Source organism: Myxine glutinosa, chromosome 5 (assembly GCF_964187855.1).
Source record: "Myxine glutinosa chromosome 5, kmMyxGlut1.1, whole genome shotgun sequence".
Taxonomy (NCBI): Eukaryota; Metazoa; Chordata; class Myxini; order Myxiniformes; family Myxinidae; genus Myxine; species Myxine glutinosa.
In genome coordinates this window covers 16,381,139-16,396,062 of record NC_136265.1, presented here as the reverse complement: position 1 = coordinate 16,396,062, position 14,924 = coordinate 16,381,139, and the positions used below count along the sequence as shown (strand labels likewise).

The 14,924-nt window shown below is 44.6% G+C and overlaps 1 protein-coding gene across 1 annotated transcript in view; it reads right to left on the bottom strand.

Moving 5' to 3' along the window:
- Positions 1 to 14,924, bottom strand: part of LOC137427904 (BAI1-associated protein 3) — a 230,524-nt gene that overhangs the window by 202,043 nt on the left and 13,557 nt on the right. Inside the window, exons 2-3 of the mRNA XM_068117714.2 lie at positions 13,507 to 13,660; positions 11,983 to 12,076 (exon numbers count right to left, since the gene is read on the bottom strand). Coding sequence (XP_067973815.1) covers positions 11,983 to 12,076; positions 13,507 to 13,619 — 207 coding nt within the window. The 5' untranslated portion in view covers positions 13,620 to 13,660. The remainder of the gene's footprint in view (positions 1 to 11,982; positions 12,077 to 13,506; positions 13,661 to 14,924) is intronic.

Sequence of the window (14,924 nt, the reverse complement as noted above, 5' to 3'; positions counted from 1 at the left end):
GAGCTATTCTGAAATCTCTGACACACCTTCAACAGCTCTCCCTACCTCTTCCTCCTCTTCCACATCTTACCCTACCCCTCCCCCCGCCTGTTCTGTATCCGATGCTCCCCCTTCCTCTTCATTAACGGTATGGACCTCAAACATCCGGGGCCTTCGCTCAAACTTGACTGATCTCTCCATACAGGTTGCTTCTGACAAATCAGACGTGATCTGCTTAACAGAAACTTTCCTCCTTCATGATGTCTCCGATTCCTTAGTATCTCTCCCAGGTTACTCCCTCCTCCGGTATGATAGACCTGGGCCTCGTTCTGGAGGTGAGGTTGCAATCTTTATCAAAAACTCTCTTCCTCACTCACCCTGCACTGCCCTCTCTCCACCTCACCCCCAGGAATACCTCTGGCTACGGCTTCCCCTTCGCTCCCACCTTTTGATCATATGTGTGTTGTACCGTCCACCAAACAGTGATGGCTCCATCTACATCTCGCTCTCTGATAATATGGACCAACTTCTAGTTCTATCTACTCATCCCAACTCTCTCTTCCTCATATGTGGTGATTTCAATTGTCACCATGCCAGTTGGCTGGGTGTGGGTACCTCTCTCACCAGCCATGGCTCCTCAGCAAAGGACTTCTGCGACTCACTGGGACTGACACAATCTGTCAATTTCCCGAACGGATCTCAGTCAACGGAGCATCTTCTCTTCTGGACTTGGTTTTGACTAACTTCCCTGAAAATGTCTGTTGCTCTTCTTCTGCTCCAATCGGCTCATCTGATCATGTGCTTGTTAAAGTGGACATCTCTCTGACCATTCTCAGAGAGCCTCCTCAGCGTCGACGAGTCTGACATTTCACTCAGGCCAACTGGCACAGTCTTCAAGCAGCCATCAATCATCTGGACTGGTCTCCCATCTCGAATGCCTCTGACATCAACACATCCTGGGAATTCTTCCAAAGTAAATTGCTCTCTCTCGTGCACAGATTTATCCCATCTCGTCTTCAGTTGTCATACCCTTCCTCCCGTCCATGGTACAGGAATCTTGTGGTGAGGCTGTTGTCCAGAAACAACTTGCCTTCGTCTCCTGGAAAGCAAATCCAACGGAAGGAAATCTCATTTCCTTTCACAAAGCCCGAAACAAGTGTGTGTCCACCCTCAGGAGAGCCAGGAAACAACATCTCTCCGTTCTCAAGACCGAACTCTCTTATCTGTCTCCCTCTTCCAAATCCTGGTGGTGTCTGGTGAAATCTGTTTCTAGTGTTTGTTCCCCCTCCATCCCCTCCCTTACCTCAAACGGCTACACAGCTGACTCCGCACGTGAAAAAGCTGAATGCCTCAACTCTTTATTTGCCTCTAAATCTTGTGTCCCAAACCCATCCCTCTCTGTACCCAGCATACCCAGTCGTACCCAGCTGCTCCTGGACGCTGTGTCCTTTTCTCCTTAGAAGGTGGAAAAGTTTCTGTCAACCCTCGACTCTGATGATTCTGCAACTGGAACTGACGGCATCAGCCCACGGATCCTAAAATCCTGTTCTTCCGCTCTTTCACTCCCTCTCTCTTTTGCTCAAGGTCATCTGCCATCTGCTTGGAAATCAGCCAACATCACCGCTTTACACAAAAAATGTGCAAATACAGATCCTTGCAACTGCAGACCAATCAACCTTCTCCCAATTATCAGCAAGGTCATGGAATCCATCATTGCTTCGGATATGAAATCTTTCCTCTTCTCCAATGGCTTGATCTCTGATCAACAATTTGGTCTCAGACCAGGTCACTCTACTCTGGACATGCGGCTTCTGCTGTCTCAAGAATGGATGGAGGTCCTCAATGCCAAACAGGAAATTAGAGCCGTCTCCCTTGACATATCACGTGCCTTCGATACGGTCTGGCACCCCGCTCTGCTCACCAAACTCTCCTCTCCTTTGGCATCCATGGAAATCTCCACGCATGGCTGGTGGACTTCCTCTCTAGTCGCAGTCAACGTGTGGCCCTGAATGGGTTTCTCTCATCTCCTCTTCCTGTTCAGGCTGGAGTTCCCCAAGGCAGTGTTCTGGGCCCTGTGCTTTTTCTGGTCTTCATCTGTGACTCTGTTGAAAATCCTTTCTATCTCTTTGCTGATGACTCCACTCTCTGCCGCTCCATTCCTCATTCCTCATCCCTCAGATCGGCAGTCTGCAGCCTCCTTACTCTCTGCAGACATGGACAAAATCACAGACTGGTCAAACAAGTGGAACATGTCTTTCAATCCTGACAAATCTCACACTCTTACGATGTCTCTCCGAAAAGACCGACTGGACAACCCTCCCATCCACTTTCTGTATAATCCTCTCCAAGAAGTTCTGTCACTCAAGCTTTTGGGTCTCACTATCTGCAATGATCTTTCCTGGGAAAACCACATTTCCAAGCTGGCCTCCAAAGCCAGTCGCCGACTGGGCATCCTCCGTCATGCGAAGTCCTTCCTTGGCACACCTGAGCTCCTCACCACATACAAGGCTTTCATCCGCAGCTCAATGGAGTACTGCTCTCCCCTGTCATACTCTGGGCTGGCACTCTGGGCTGGTGCTCCTGACTCACATCTAGCTCGTCTTCACGCTGTTGAAACCAAAGCGTTCAGAATCATTGGAATCTCCCACGATGAAGCTATCTCCGAGGGCCTTTCACTTACTCACCGCAGGCAGGTTGGTGGTCTTTCCGTCTTCTCCCGACTCCTCTCCGGCCTTGCTCCCCCAGCTCTCTCTGGGCTTTGTCCCCCAAATATTCCTACAGGTCGCACAAGATCTGCCTGCAACCCTCTTATGGTTAAACTGCCAAAATCAAGACTCTCTGCTCACCTTTACGCCTTCATTCGTCTTTTCTCCCACCTCTGGAACAAACTCCCTCACTCTCTTCAATCCCACTCCTCCCTCCAGGTCTTTAAAACAGCTGTTCACCACCATCTCTTATCTTCCCCCATCCAAAACCTTGATATTTTCTACCCCCACTAATTTCACCCCAAATCCACTTTTTTGAAATACCAACTTCTTTCCTGGAAGTCCTTGGTGTCCTTGTGTTTTATACTTCTCCCACCCCCCTCCCCCTTCCCACGCCTCCTCCCCCCAAACCCTCTCCCTCCCACACATCTCCCGATGTCCCTGCTCTCAAATGTTGTGTTTGTGTGCTTCCCCTTCTCTCGCCATCTTGTCTACCGCTCCCTCTTTTTATATATTTTGTTTGTCTGTTCGATTTTTTTTTTTTGTGATAAATGTTAGCTCTTTCACGAGCCTCGATTCTGCATACAACAAAAACAATAAAAAACAAAAATAATCACTGTTCATATCGGTAAATATTATTCCATCGTGTTTGGAAAAACTGGAAAATTGGAAAACCAATATAGCCTATTTTACTCCAGGTGGTCCGAGGATTACCCACCCAAAATATCGTTGCGATCGGTTCAGCCGTTTTTGCGGTACCTTCGAACGGAAAGACAGACAGACGGACATTTGGTGAATTAATTATCGCAAGATTATAATTGTTATTTATTATATAAAATAATAATTAATAATTTATAACATAATAATTATTTAATAAATAATTATTTAATAAGTAAATAATAAGTTTGATAAAACTTTAATAAAGTTTGTTTACAGTAAATACTGTTTTACAGTAAAATACTGTAAAACTGTAAATAATGTTGACTGTACTGTAAAAAAAATTCCTGTTTAATAATTTAAAATACTGTTTACCAGACAGGTGTGGACCCTATGGATGGTAATGTGATAGCAACATTGGATGGCTGTTTATGAGACAGGTATGGTCCTGATGAATGGCAATGTATGAAAGGTGTGAACCCCTATGAATTACAATCCACCAGCAGTATAGGCCTCTGTTTACCACAGGGATGTTGCCCTGTAAATGGTAAGGAATTTTCAAAACATACAATTTGCCCATTGGGAGAGAATAAATCACTGGACATCTTTCATTGAGGAAGCAGTCACCCTCCTCGGATTTAGATGGCACAAGAAGGCATTGATGTTGTTAGCAGGTGCCTAATGGAGTGGGATTCCATTCTCAATCTCAACCCACTTGTTGCATCGTTACTGAGGAACGGCTGCACTGGTGATGCAATGCTCCAGAACATCCGGGCCGTAATTTGTAATCTGTTAAGTGTTCCGTGAAAACCCCGCTCCTATTCGCAAAAGACCCCGTGGAGATCTTTTGCATCCACCAACGACCAGTGCTGGCAGACAGGCCGCCCAGTTTAACATCCGCCTGAGGGATGGCAAGCACATCGATGCCTCTCCGCACGTGAAGCACCAGGATGACAGTTTATAGCTGGGTCAGGATTCAAAACCAGGCCAGACAGTTCAGAGATTAGCGTGCGTACTTCTAAGATAGCCTACCAGCCCAAATCATGAATGAAACCTCTAAACGACATTGGTTTGGCTGCATTGACAAAAAGCACGACTTATCGCTGGTGCCTTGAACAAATTACAAACAAGAAAAAGAGCAATCAGAGATTGCAAACCCTCGCCAGGATGTATTTTCAGTGTTTTTTAAGGCTTTTGTGTTAAAACAAATATGGCGGCCGAACCACGTGCCCGATGACGTCATCATTAATTTTTTTTCTAAAGTAATTTATTCCTAGAATATGCTCAAGAAATTTCATCTTGATCGGATGAAGTTTTGTACTTGTCGAATTATGACGTCATAATGGAGGCACCTATGACATCATCAATAACATGTTATTCCCCATGGAGAGTTCTTTACAATGAGCCATGTCTCTAATTTTTTTTATGCAGCACTTTCGGACATATAGTGGCGCAAAGTTTTTCGGTTTTTTTTCAAGATAGCACCCATACAACGTGACCTATGACGTCATAATTATCATATAAAAATTATACAGGTGGAGTTGCACCTATGGTGAAAATTTCCTGTCAATCGGACCAACGGTTGCAGAGAAAATCATATTTATTCTGTGTGGACAGACAAACAAACAAGAAGACGTCATGCGAAGCACGATACTTGCAAAATCCGCCCCCCACCCCAAAAAAAAAAATAATCCATTGATACAGCAAATTGTCCATTTCATCAAGATTAAAATTGACAATCTTGATCAAAGCTCTGGTCAATAGGAAGAAAAGTGACAATTTTTCAGATGAAAAATGATGATTTTGGAAGGTTGACCTTGAGTTGACCTCTGACCTTTTGACCTCAAAAATATTTAGTTTCCCTATTTAGTGACTCAATGTGCAAATGCTGTTCAATTTTCAAGTCAACCGGATGAAAATTGAGGATTTTAAAAACTTGGCCTATGTTGACCTTTTGACCTACGTTGACCTCAAAAATAGTTGGTGGTATTCAGTGACCATATATGTAAATCCTCTTAGAATGTCAAGTCAATCAAATGAAAATTGGTGATTTTAGAAATTCGGCCTATGTTGACCTTTTGGCCGATGTTCACCGAAAATATAATTTGTGGTTGAATTCAGTGACCAGATATGCAAGTCCTCTTCAAATTTCAAGTCAATTGGATGAAAATTGAGGATTTTAGAAATTTGGTCGATGTTTACCTTGAGTGGAGACACAAAAAACAAGGGGAGCGGTAGACAAGATGGGGAGAGAGAGGGAAGGACACAAGCACAACATTTGAGAGCAGGGACATCGGGAGAAATGTGGGAGGGGGGGCTTAGGGGGAGGTGGGAGAGGTATAAAACATGAACAGTGAACACTGCAATGACTTCCAGGAAAGAAGTTGGAATTTCAAAAAAAAAAAGAAAAAAAAAAAGGTGTATCTGGGGTGAATTAGCGGGGGTAGAAAAGATCAAGGTTTTGGATGGGGGAAGATAAGAGATGGTGGTGAACAGCTGTTTTAAAGACCTGGAGGGAGGAGTGGTATTGAAGGGAGTGGGGGAGTTTGTTCCAGAGGCGAGAGAAAAGGGGAATGAAAGAGTGAAGGTGAGCAGAGAGCCTAGATTTTGGCAGTTTAACCATAAGAGGGTTGCAGGCAGATCTTGTGCGACGTGAAGGAATATTGGGGGGGGGGGGGGGGCAGAGCACAGAGAGCTGGGGCAGCAAGGCCGGAGAGGAGTCAGTAGAAGACAGAAAGACCACCAACCTGCCTGCGGTGAGTGAGTGAGTGAAAGGCCCTCGGAGTTAACTTCATCGCAGGAGATTCCAATGATTCTGACAGCTTTGGTTTCAACAGCGTGAAGCCGAGCTCGGTGTGAGGCAGGAGCACCAGTATACCATTGAGCTGCGGATGAAAGCCTTGTATGTGGTGAGGAGCTCAGGTGTGCTTCGCATGACGGAGGATGCCCAGTCGGCGACTGGCTTTGGAGGCCAGCTTGGAAATGTGGTTTTCCCAAGAAAGATCATGGCAGATAGTGAGACCCAAAAGCTTGACCGACAGAACTTCTTGGAGACGATTGTCGAGAAAGTAGATGGGAGGGTTTTCCAGTCGGTCCTTTCGGAGAGACATTGTAAGAGTGTGAGATTTGTCAGGATTGAAAGACATGTTCCACTTGTTTGACCAGTCTGTGATTTTGTCCAGGTCTGCAGAGAGTGAGGAGGCTGCAGACTGCCGATCTGAGGGATGAGGAATGGAGCGGCAGATAGTGGAGTCATCAGCAAAGAGATAGAGAGGATTTTTCAGAGAGTCGGAGAGATCATTGATGAAGACCAGAAATAGCACAGGGCCCAGAACACTACCTTGGGGAACTCCAGCCAGAACAGGCAGGGGAGATGAGAGAAATCCATTCAGGGCCACACGTTGCCGACGACCAGAGAGGAGGTCCGCAAGCCATGAATGGAGATTTCCATGGATACCATAGGAGGAGAGTTTGGTGAGCAGAGCTGGGTGCCAGACCGTATCGAAGGCACGTGATATGTCAAGTGAGACAGCTCTGATTTCCTGTTTGGCATTGAGGACCTCCATCCATTGTTGAGACAGCAGAAGCAACATGTCCAGAGTAAAATGACCTGGTCTGAATCCAAATTGATGATCAAAGATCATGCCATTGGAGAAGAGGAAGGATTTGATATCGGAAGCAATGATGGATTCCATGACTTTGCTGATAATTGGAAGCAGGCGATTGGTCTGTAGTTGCAAGGATCTGTTTTTGCACATTTTTTGTGTAAAGCGGTAATGTTTGCTGATTTCCAAGATGCTGGCAGATGACCTTGAGCAAAAGAGACGGTGAAAAGAACAGAGAGAGGGTGAGATAGAGCGGCAGAGCAGGATTTTAGGACCCGTGGGCTGATGCCGTCTGGTCCAGTTGCAGAATCAGAGTCGAGGTTTGACAAAAACTTCTCCACCTTGTCAGGAGAAAAGGACACAGAGTCCAGGAGCAGTTGGGTTCGACTGGGAAAGGTGGGAACAGAGAGAGATGGGTTTGGGACACAATATTTTGAGGCAAACACAGAGTTGAGGCATTCGGCTTTGTCACGTGCGGTGTCAACTGTGTAGCCATTTGAGGTAAGGGAGGGGATGGAGGGGGCACAAACACCAGAAACGGATTTGACCAGACGCCACCAGGATTTGGAGGAAGGAGACAGGTTGAGAGTTCAATCTTGAGTGTGGAGAGATAGTGCTTCCTGGCACACCTGAGGGTAGACACACACTTGTTCTGAGCTTGGTGAAAGGAACTGAGCTTGCCTTAAGTTGGATTTGCCTTCCAAGAGGCAAAGGCAAGTTGTTTCAGGGCAACTGCCTCACCACAAGATTCAGTGTACCATGGAGGGGGGAAGTGTAAGACAACTGAAGACGAGATGGGATAAATCTGTGCATGAGAGAGCAGTTTGCTTTGGAAGAATTCCCAGGAAGAATTGATGTCAGAGGCCGTAGAGATGGGAGACCAGTCCAGGTGATTGATGGCTACTTGCAGCCCGTGCCAGTCGGCCTAAGTGAAATGCCAGACTCGTCGGTGCTGAGGAGGCTCTCTGAGAATGGCCAGAGAGATGTCCACTTTAACAAGCACATGATCAGATGAGCCGATTGGAGCAGAAGAAGAGCAGTAGACATTTGCAGGGAAGTTAATCATAACCAAGTCCAGAAGAGAAGATACTCCATTGACTGAGATCCGGGTCAGGAAATTGACAGATTGTGTCAGTCCCAATGAGTCGCAGAAGTCCTTTGCTGAGGTGCCATGGCTGGTGAGAGACGAACCCACACCCAGCCAGCTGGCATGATGACAGTTGAAGTCACCACATATGAGGAAGAGAGAATTTGGATGAGTTGATAGAAGTTGGTCCATGTTGTCCGACAGCGAAATGTAAATGGAGTCATCACTGTTTGGAGGACGGTACAGAACACATCTGAACAAAAGGTGGGAGCGGAGAGGAAGCCGTAGCCAGAGGTACTCCTGGGGGTGGGGTGGAGAGAGGGCAGTGCAGGGAAAGTGAGGAAGATAGTTTTTGATAAAGATAGCCACCCCACCACCAGGACGAGGCTCAGGTCTATCATACCGTTGGAGGGAGTAACCAGGAAGAGATATTAAGGAATCAGGGACATCTTGAATGAGGAAAGTTTCTGTTAAGCAGATCAAGTCTGGATTGTCAGAAGCAACCTGAATGGAGAGATCAATCAGGTTTGAGCAAAGGCCCCGGATGTTTGAGGTCCATACCGTTAATGAGGAGAGAGGAGGAGCATTAGGTGCAGGACAGGGGAGGGGAGGGGTAGGGTCAGATGAAGGATGAGAGGGGGGAGGTAGGGAGAGCAGTTGATAGTGTGTCAGAGATTACAGAAGAGTTACAAGAAAGGGAAGGATGAGGAGGACGAAAGGTTTGATGGTGATGGGATGAGGCACAGTGAGGGGTTGCTTGAGGGGGGGGAAGAGGAAAGTAGAAGGTTGGGGGAGGTGGAGGTATGAGATAGAAGGGAGACGAAGTGGGGAGGAGGCAGCTTTGAGAAGGAGGTGGGAGGAGGGAGAATTTGGGAGGGATGGTTGGGGGGGAGATTTGAAGGGGAGTGGTTGGGGGGGAGTTTTGAATGGGAGGGGCAAGGGGGGAGTTTAGGAGGGGAAGGGCAAGGGGGGAGTTTAGGAGGGGAGGGGCAAGATTTGGAGGGGAGGGGTTAAGGGGAGAGATTTGGAGGGGAGGGGCAAGGGGGGAGTTTAGGAGGGGAGGGGCAAGGGGGGAGTTTAGAAAGTGGATGATTAATGAAAGACGAACATTTATAACAAATTGGGTTTGTTGTGATTTTCAAGTTATCGATCCTTTAAGAATGATGGAGGAGGGGTGGAATGAATGAGAATTTAGAGCATGTAGTGAGAAAGAATTATAAGAGATTGAATATTTTTTTGAAATGGAATGAGTTGGAGGAAATTGAAAGGAGCCTTTTAAATAGGAAGAAAAACAGCGTGTTGTAATAAACCACTGAATAAAGATATGCAGTCATAAGATATGCAAGTCATCTTCAAATTTCAAGTCAATTGGATGAAAATTGAGGATTTTAGAAATTTGCCCTATGTTGACCCTTTGGCCTATGTTGACCTTTTGGCCTATGTTGACCTTTTGGTCTATGTTGACCTCAAAAATACTTGGTGGTTGAATTCAGTGACCAGATATGCAAGTCATCTTCAAATTTCAAGCCAATTGGATGAAAATTGAGGATTTTATAAATTTAGCCTATGTTGACCTTTTGGCCTATGTTGACCTCAAAAATACTTGGTGGTTGAATTCAATGACCAGATATGCAAGTTCTCTTCAAATTTCAAGTCAATCGGATGAAAATTGAGGATTTTAGAAATTTGGCCTTGTTGACCTTTTGGCATATGTTGACCTCAAATATACTTGGTGGTTGAATTCAGTGACCAGATATGCAAGTCCTCTTCAAATTTCAAGTCAATCGGATGAAAATTTAGGATTTTAGAAATTTGGCAAAGTTGGTGACCTTTAGCCTATTGTTACGGATTCGTCACTTCCGTTGTTGTGGTTCTCATCCACTGTAAACATTTTTGGTTGCATGTACTATTTATTGTTATCGTTTAAGTGAATTGGAAATAACTGTTTTCAAAAGGTAAAAAAAGTTAGTGTTTTAAAAAGAAACCGGAAACCGGATCGGGAACCGGACGAAGAAAAGGAGGAAGAAGAGGAGAAAAGGGGGCGGAGCGAGTGAGGTCGGAGAAGGAGCTGAGCTGCGTTGAGGTTTTGAGCAAACGCTGGCAAACGGGGGTCACAAGTGAACTTTGGGTTTCCTGGGAAAGGGATTCCTGCGACAGAGTTGTTATCGCTGTGACAGATAAACCTGCGTGACAGGTTTTGCGGTTGATTCCGAAGAGAATCATTGGAGTGCCGTTACGTCTCGAGAACAGACGGTTGGCCATTTTGCCTCGCGACCTGATTTCGCATCGCTCCAGGTTTTTCACCTCGCTTCAACCATTTCAACACATCCAGCCGTTAACCTGGTGTGTGTGTGTATCGTGGATTTTGAGTGGGGATTTGCGGTTCGTCGATTGGGAGCCGTTGAACGTCCATACCCGAAGGTGCGATTTCCCAGTCGCCTCTTGAGGGTACCTTTGCCCACCTTTGGCAGTGTGACTGTCAACTGAACGGTATTCTGGTCTCGATACAACATCGTCCTGACGATCACTGGAGCGTGGATCGACTTTGGTTTGAAGCTGGGACAGAGACATTGGGAATGGTCTTTTCGCTCACTTGGAGCACAGTGAGTGATATTGTACGAAACTGATGGTACCATCATAGGAATGATATATTGGTTGTACAATTGATTAATATTATTATTGTACTGTTATTCTTGTGTGACCTTAATACAATACTTGTTTGTTGGTAACAATTGGTGTGGTTTCACAATTGATCTTTGACACACAGAATAACACATCTTTCTGCCGTGACTCCTCTCGGGGCTCGGAGGTACACCGTGACCGGGGTTTGGGGAGGACTATGTTGGAGCACGTAACACTATGTTGACCTTTTGACCCCAAAAACAATAGGCTTCTCAATTGGGACGACCGGTACAACTTGGTGAAGTTTCGTGACGATCGGTTTAGAATTGTGACCTGTAGGCCGGTGACAAACAGACAAACAGTCAAACAGACAACCAGTCAACCAGTCAAACAGACAACCAGTCAACCAGTCAAACAGACAAACAGACAAACAGACAGAACCACAAACGCAACCGACCAATATACTTGAAAAATCTTCGATTTTGCAAGTAACAAACAGACAAACAGATGAAAAATCACTCATGGAGTGACACTTGGCAAAACAGAACAAAGTAGAATGGCACTCAGTGGAGCATCCTTTTGACCTCAAAAATAATTAGTGGTTGAATTCAGTGACCTGATATGCAAATCGTCTTCAAAGTTTAAGTTAATCAGATGAAAATTGACAATTTTAGAAGTTTGGCCTGTGTTGACCTTTTGGCCTATGTAGACCTCAAAAATAATAGGTGGTTGAATTCAGTTAGCCGATATGTAAATCCTTTTCAAATTTCAAGTCAATCAGATGAAAATTGAGGATTTTAGAAATTCGGGAAAAGTGGTTGACCTTCGGCCTATGTTGACCTTTTGCCCCACGCTGATCTCAAAAATAGTTGGTGGTTGACTTTAGTTAGCCGATATGAAAATCCTATTCAAATTTCAAGTCAATCGGATGAAAATTGAGGATTTTAGAAATTCGTTGAAAAAAAGATGGTTGACCTTTGACCTATGTTGACCATTTGGCCTATGCTGATCTCATCAATATCTGGTGGTTGAAATCAGTTGGCTGATATGAAAATCCAATTCAAATTTCAAGTCAATCAGATGAATATTGATGATTTTAGAAATTCGGAAAAGGTGGTTGACCTTTGGCCTATGTTGACATTTTAGCCTATGCTGATCTCAAAATAGTTGGGGGTTCAAATACAGTTAGCCGATACGTAAATCCTCTTCACTCCTCCGACCCAAAGTGCACTTCACACAATTTATTTACACAGACATCGTTTACACGGTCCTCGACCGTGCACAGACATGAAACACCTCAAGCTCCCTGTGAAAATGCACGTCTCACCAGCAGAGCCTTGACATACAGTCCAGTTTTGTGCTTCTTGAGGCTCAGGGCGAGGCTTTCAAAGAATCCATCACTTCCGCTGCCTCCATCGTAGCTACAATGATGGCAAAACAAAGAAAGAAACGTGAATGACAAAACAAAGAAAGAAACTTGAATGACAAAACAAAGAAAGAAACGTTAACGACAAAACAAAGAAAGAAACGTGAACGGCAAAACAACGAAAGAAACGTGAACGACAAAACAAAGAAACAAACGTGAACGACAAAACAAAGAAATAAACGTGAACGACAAAACAAAGAAATAAACGTGTACGACAAAAACAAAGAAAGAAACGTGAACGACAAAACAAAGAAACGTGAATGACAAAACAAAAAAGAAACGTGAACGACAAAACAAAGAAATAAACGTGAACGACAAAACAAAGAAAGAAACGTGAACGACAAAACAAAGAAAAACGTGAACGACAAAACAAAGAAAAACGTGAACGACAAAACAAAGAAACAAACGTGAACGACAAAACAAAGAAACAAACGTGAACGACAAAACAAACGTGAACGACACAACAAAGAAAGAAACGTGAACGACAAAACAAAGAAAGAAACGTCAACGACACAACAAAGAAAGAAACGTGAATGACAAAACAAAGAAAAAACGTGAACGACAAAACAAAGAAATAAATGTGAACAAAACAAAGAAAGAAACGTGAACAACAAAACAAAGAAAGAAACGTGAATAACAAAACAAAGAAAGAAACGTGAATGACAAAACAAAGAAAGAAACGTGAACGACAAACAAAGAAAGAAACGTGAACGACAAACAAAGAAAGAAACGTGAACGACAAAACAAAGAAAGAAACGTGAACGACAAAACAAAGAAAAATGTGAACGACAAAACAAAGAAAAACGTGAACGACAAAACAAAGAAAAACGTGAACGACAAAACAAAGAAAAACGTGAACGACAAAACAAAGAAAAACGTAAACGACAAAACAAAGAAAAACGTGAACGACAAAACAAAGAAAAACGTAAACGAGAAAACAAAGAAAAACGTGAACGACAAAACAAAGAAAAACGTGAACGACAAACCCCGCTAATTCATGATTTTGTCACACATTTAGAGTGCACATCCCAGTACATTTTTTTAAATGAGTCGGCCATGGTATACCGGTAGCATGACCCATGTAGTAGGGACAAGTCCTTTGGTGTGGATATGGAATGGACATTGTGGGTCAAATGGGCTCCCCTCCTGATGATGGGCCTCCTCCTGATGGGCCCCCCTCCTGATGATGGGCCCCCCTCCTGATGATGGGCCCCCATCCTGATGATGGGCCACCATCCTGATGATGGGCCCCCCTCCTGATGATGGGCCCTTCTCCTGTGCTGTGCGCCCAAGGAATTCTGGTGTGACTAATCCTCGTATGAAGGATTCTCCTCAAATCAGGAGCGACGAAGTTATGGCAATCCACCTAATGTGGCTCTCCGAGTGTAGAGTGTAGAATGTAGAATGTAACAAGCGTGGGCTCACCTGTGTTGTGGACTGCGTAACAAGCGTGGGCTGGGTGGCGCACGATGACGGCGCAGTGATGAGTAAGATGCATGTTCGCCATCCTTCGTCTTTAGAGAGGGAGACAGGGCCATGATCCAGGTAGAAACACCGCTTGGGACCCGGTGTAGTTGAACTACGGAACCCAAGAAGAGCAGAGAAGAGCAGAAACTTCACCATGCAATTAAAGACTGCCAAGACATTGGGCAAAATACCACGAGCTACTTTACCTTGTAAATAAATTTACCTTTACGTAAACGTACGGAATAACTTTACGTAATAACGTTTACTTAACTTCACACAATATTTGCGTTACGTAATAACTTTACGTAATAATGTAAACTTTACGTAAATTTAAGTAATTTTCCTTTACGGAGTAAATACCTTGGTACTTTCACCTCGCCTTCTTGTGGGGGTGTGTAGGCCGGGAAAGGTTGAAAATGTCCCAAAGCTTTCACAAACTAGCTGGTTAGTCCTGACGTTCGATTGAGGGGATTTGGGCAGGAATTTGCTCAAGGTCCCGGCGATAGATCGCCAACTTTTCTCGAAAGACACCGTGGAATCTTTGAGGTCTTCCCATTCATGCTGGCAGACGGGACACCCGGCTTATCGACCAACCGAGGAGCGGCGCACCGTGTGATGCAAGGCCCTACCCACAATGAACCAGTTTTAGTCTGGTCAGGAATCAAACCCAGCTAAAAGGTGAATGTGCTACCTTTGCATAATCATATTACAATACAATTACCTGAACAAATACCTGTGCACATCACGTTTCCCAGAGCTGCCTTTAATTGCCACCATGTTTAAGCTTCCATGAAATCTAGGTTGGCTGTCATGGTTGCTCCATGTTTAAACTAGAACGGTACTCAGTGGAGACCATACCTCCACCTGGTTGGCCATATCACTCAATGGTGAAGAACCCCTTAAAAAATTATACTAGCCGGATCCGGATCTTCACCAAAATTGAATCGATTCTTTCTTTTCACACACACAACCTGTCCAACAAGTTTCGTCCAAATCCGTCTATACCTTTTTGAGATAGCCTGCTATGTATCGTTTTTGGCCCCATCTTCCAATGGTGAAGAATCACTTAAAAAATTCTCATATCCGAATCAATATTCAGATCTTCACCAAAATCGAATCGAATCGTCCATGTCAGACACCAAATGGGTCCACCAAGTTTCGCCCAAATCCGCCCACAACTTTTTGAGATATCCTGCTATGTATCGTTTTTGGCCCAATCTCCCAATGGTGAAGAATCACTTCAAAAAATTCTAGTAGCCGGATCCGAATCCGGATCTTCACCAGAATCTAATCATTTCGGCCTTGTCACATACGCTACATCTCTGCCAAATTTCGTCCGAATCCGTCCACAACCTTTGAGATATTTTGTTCACAGA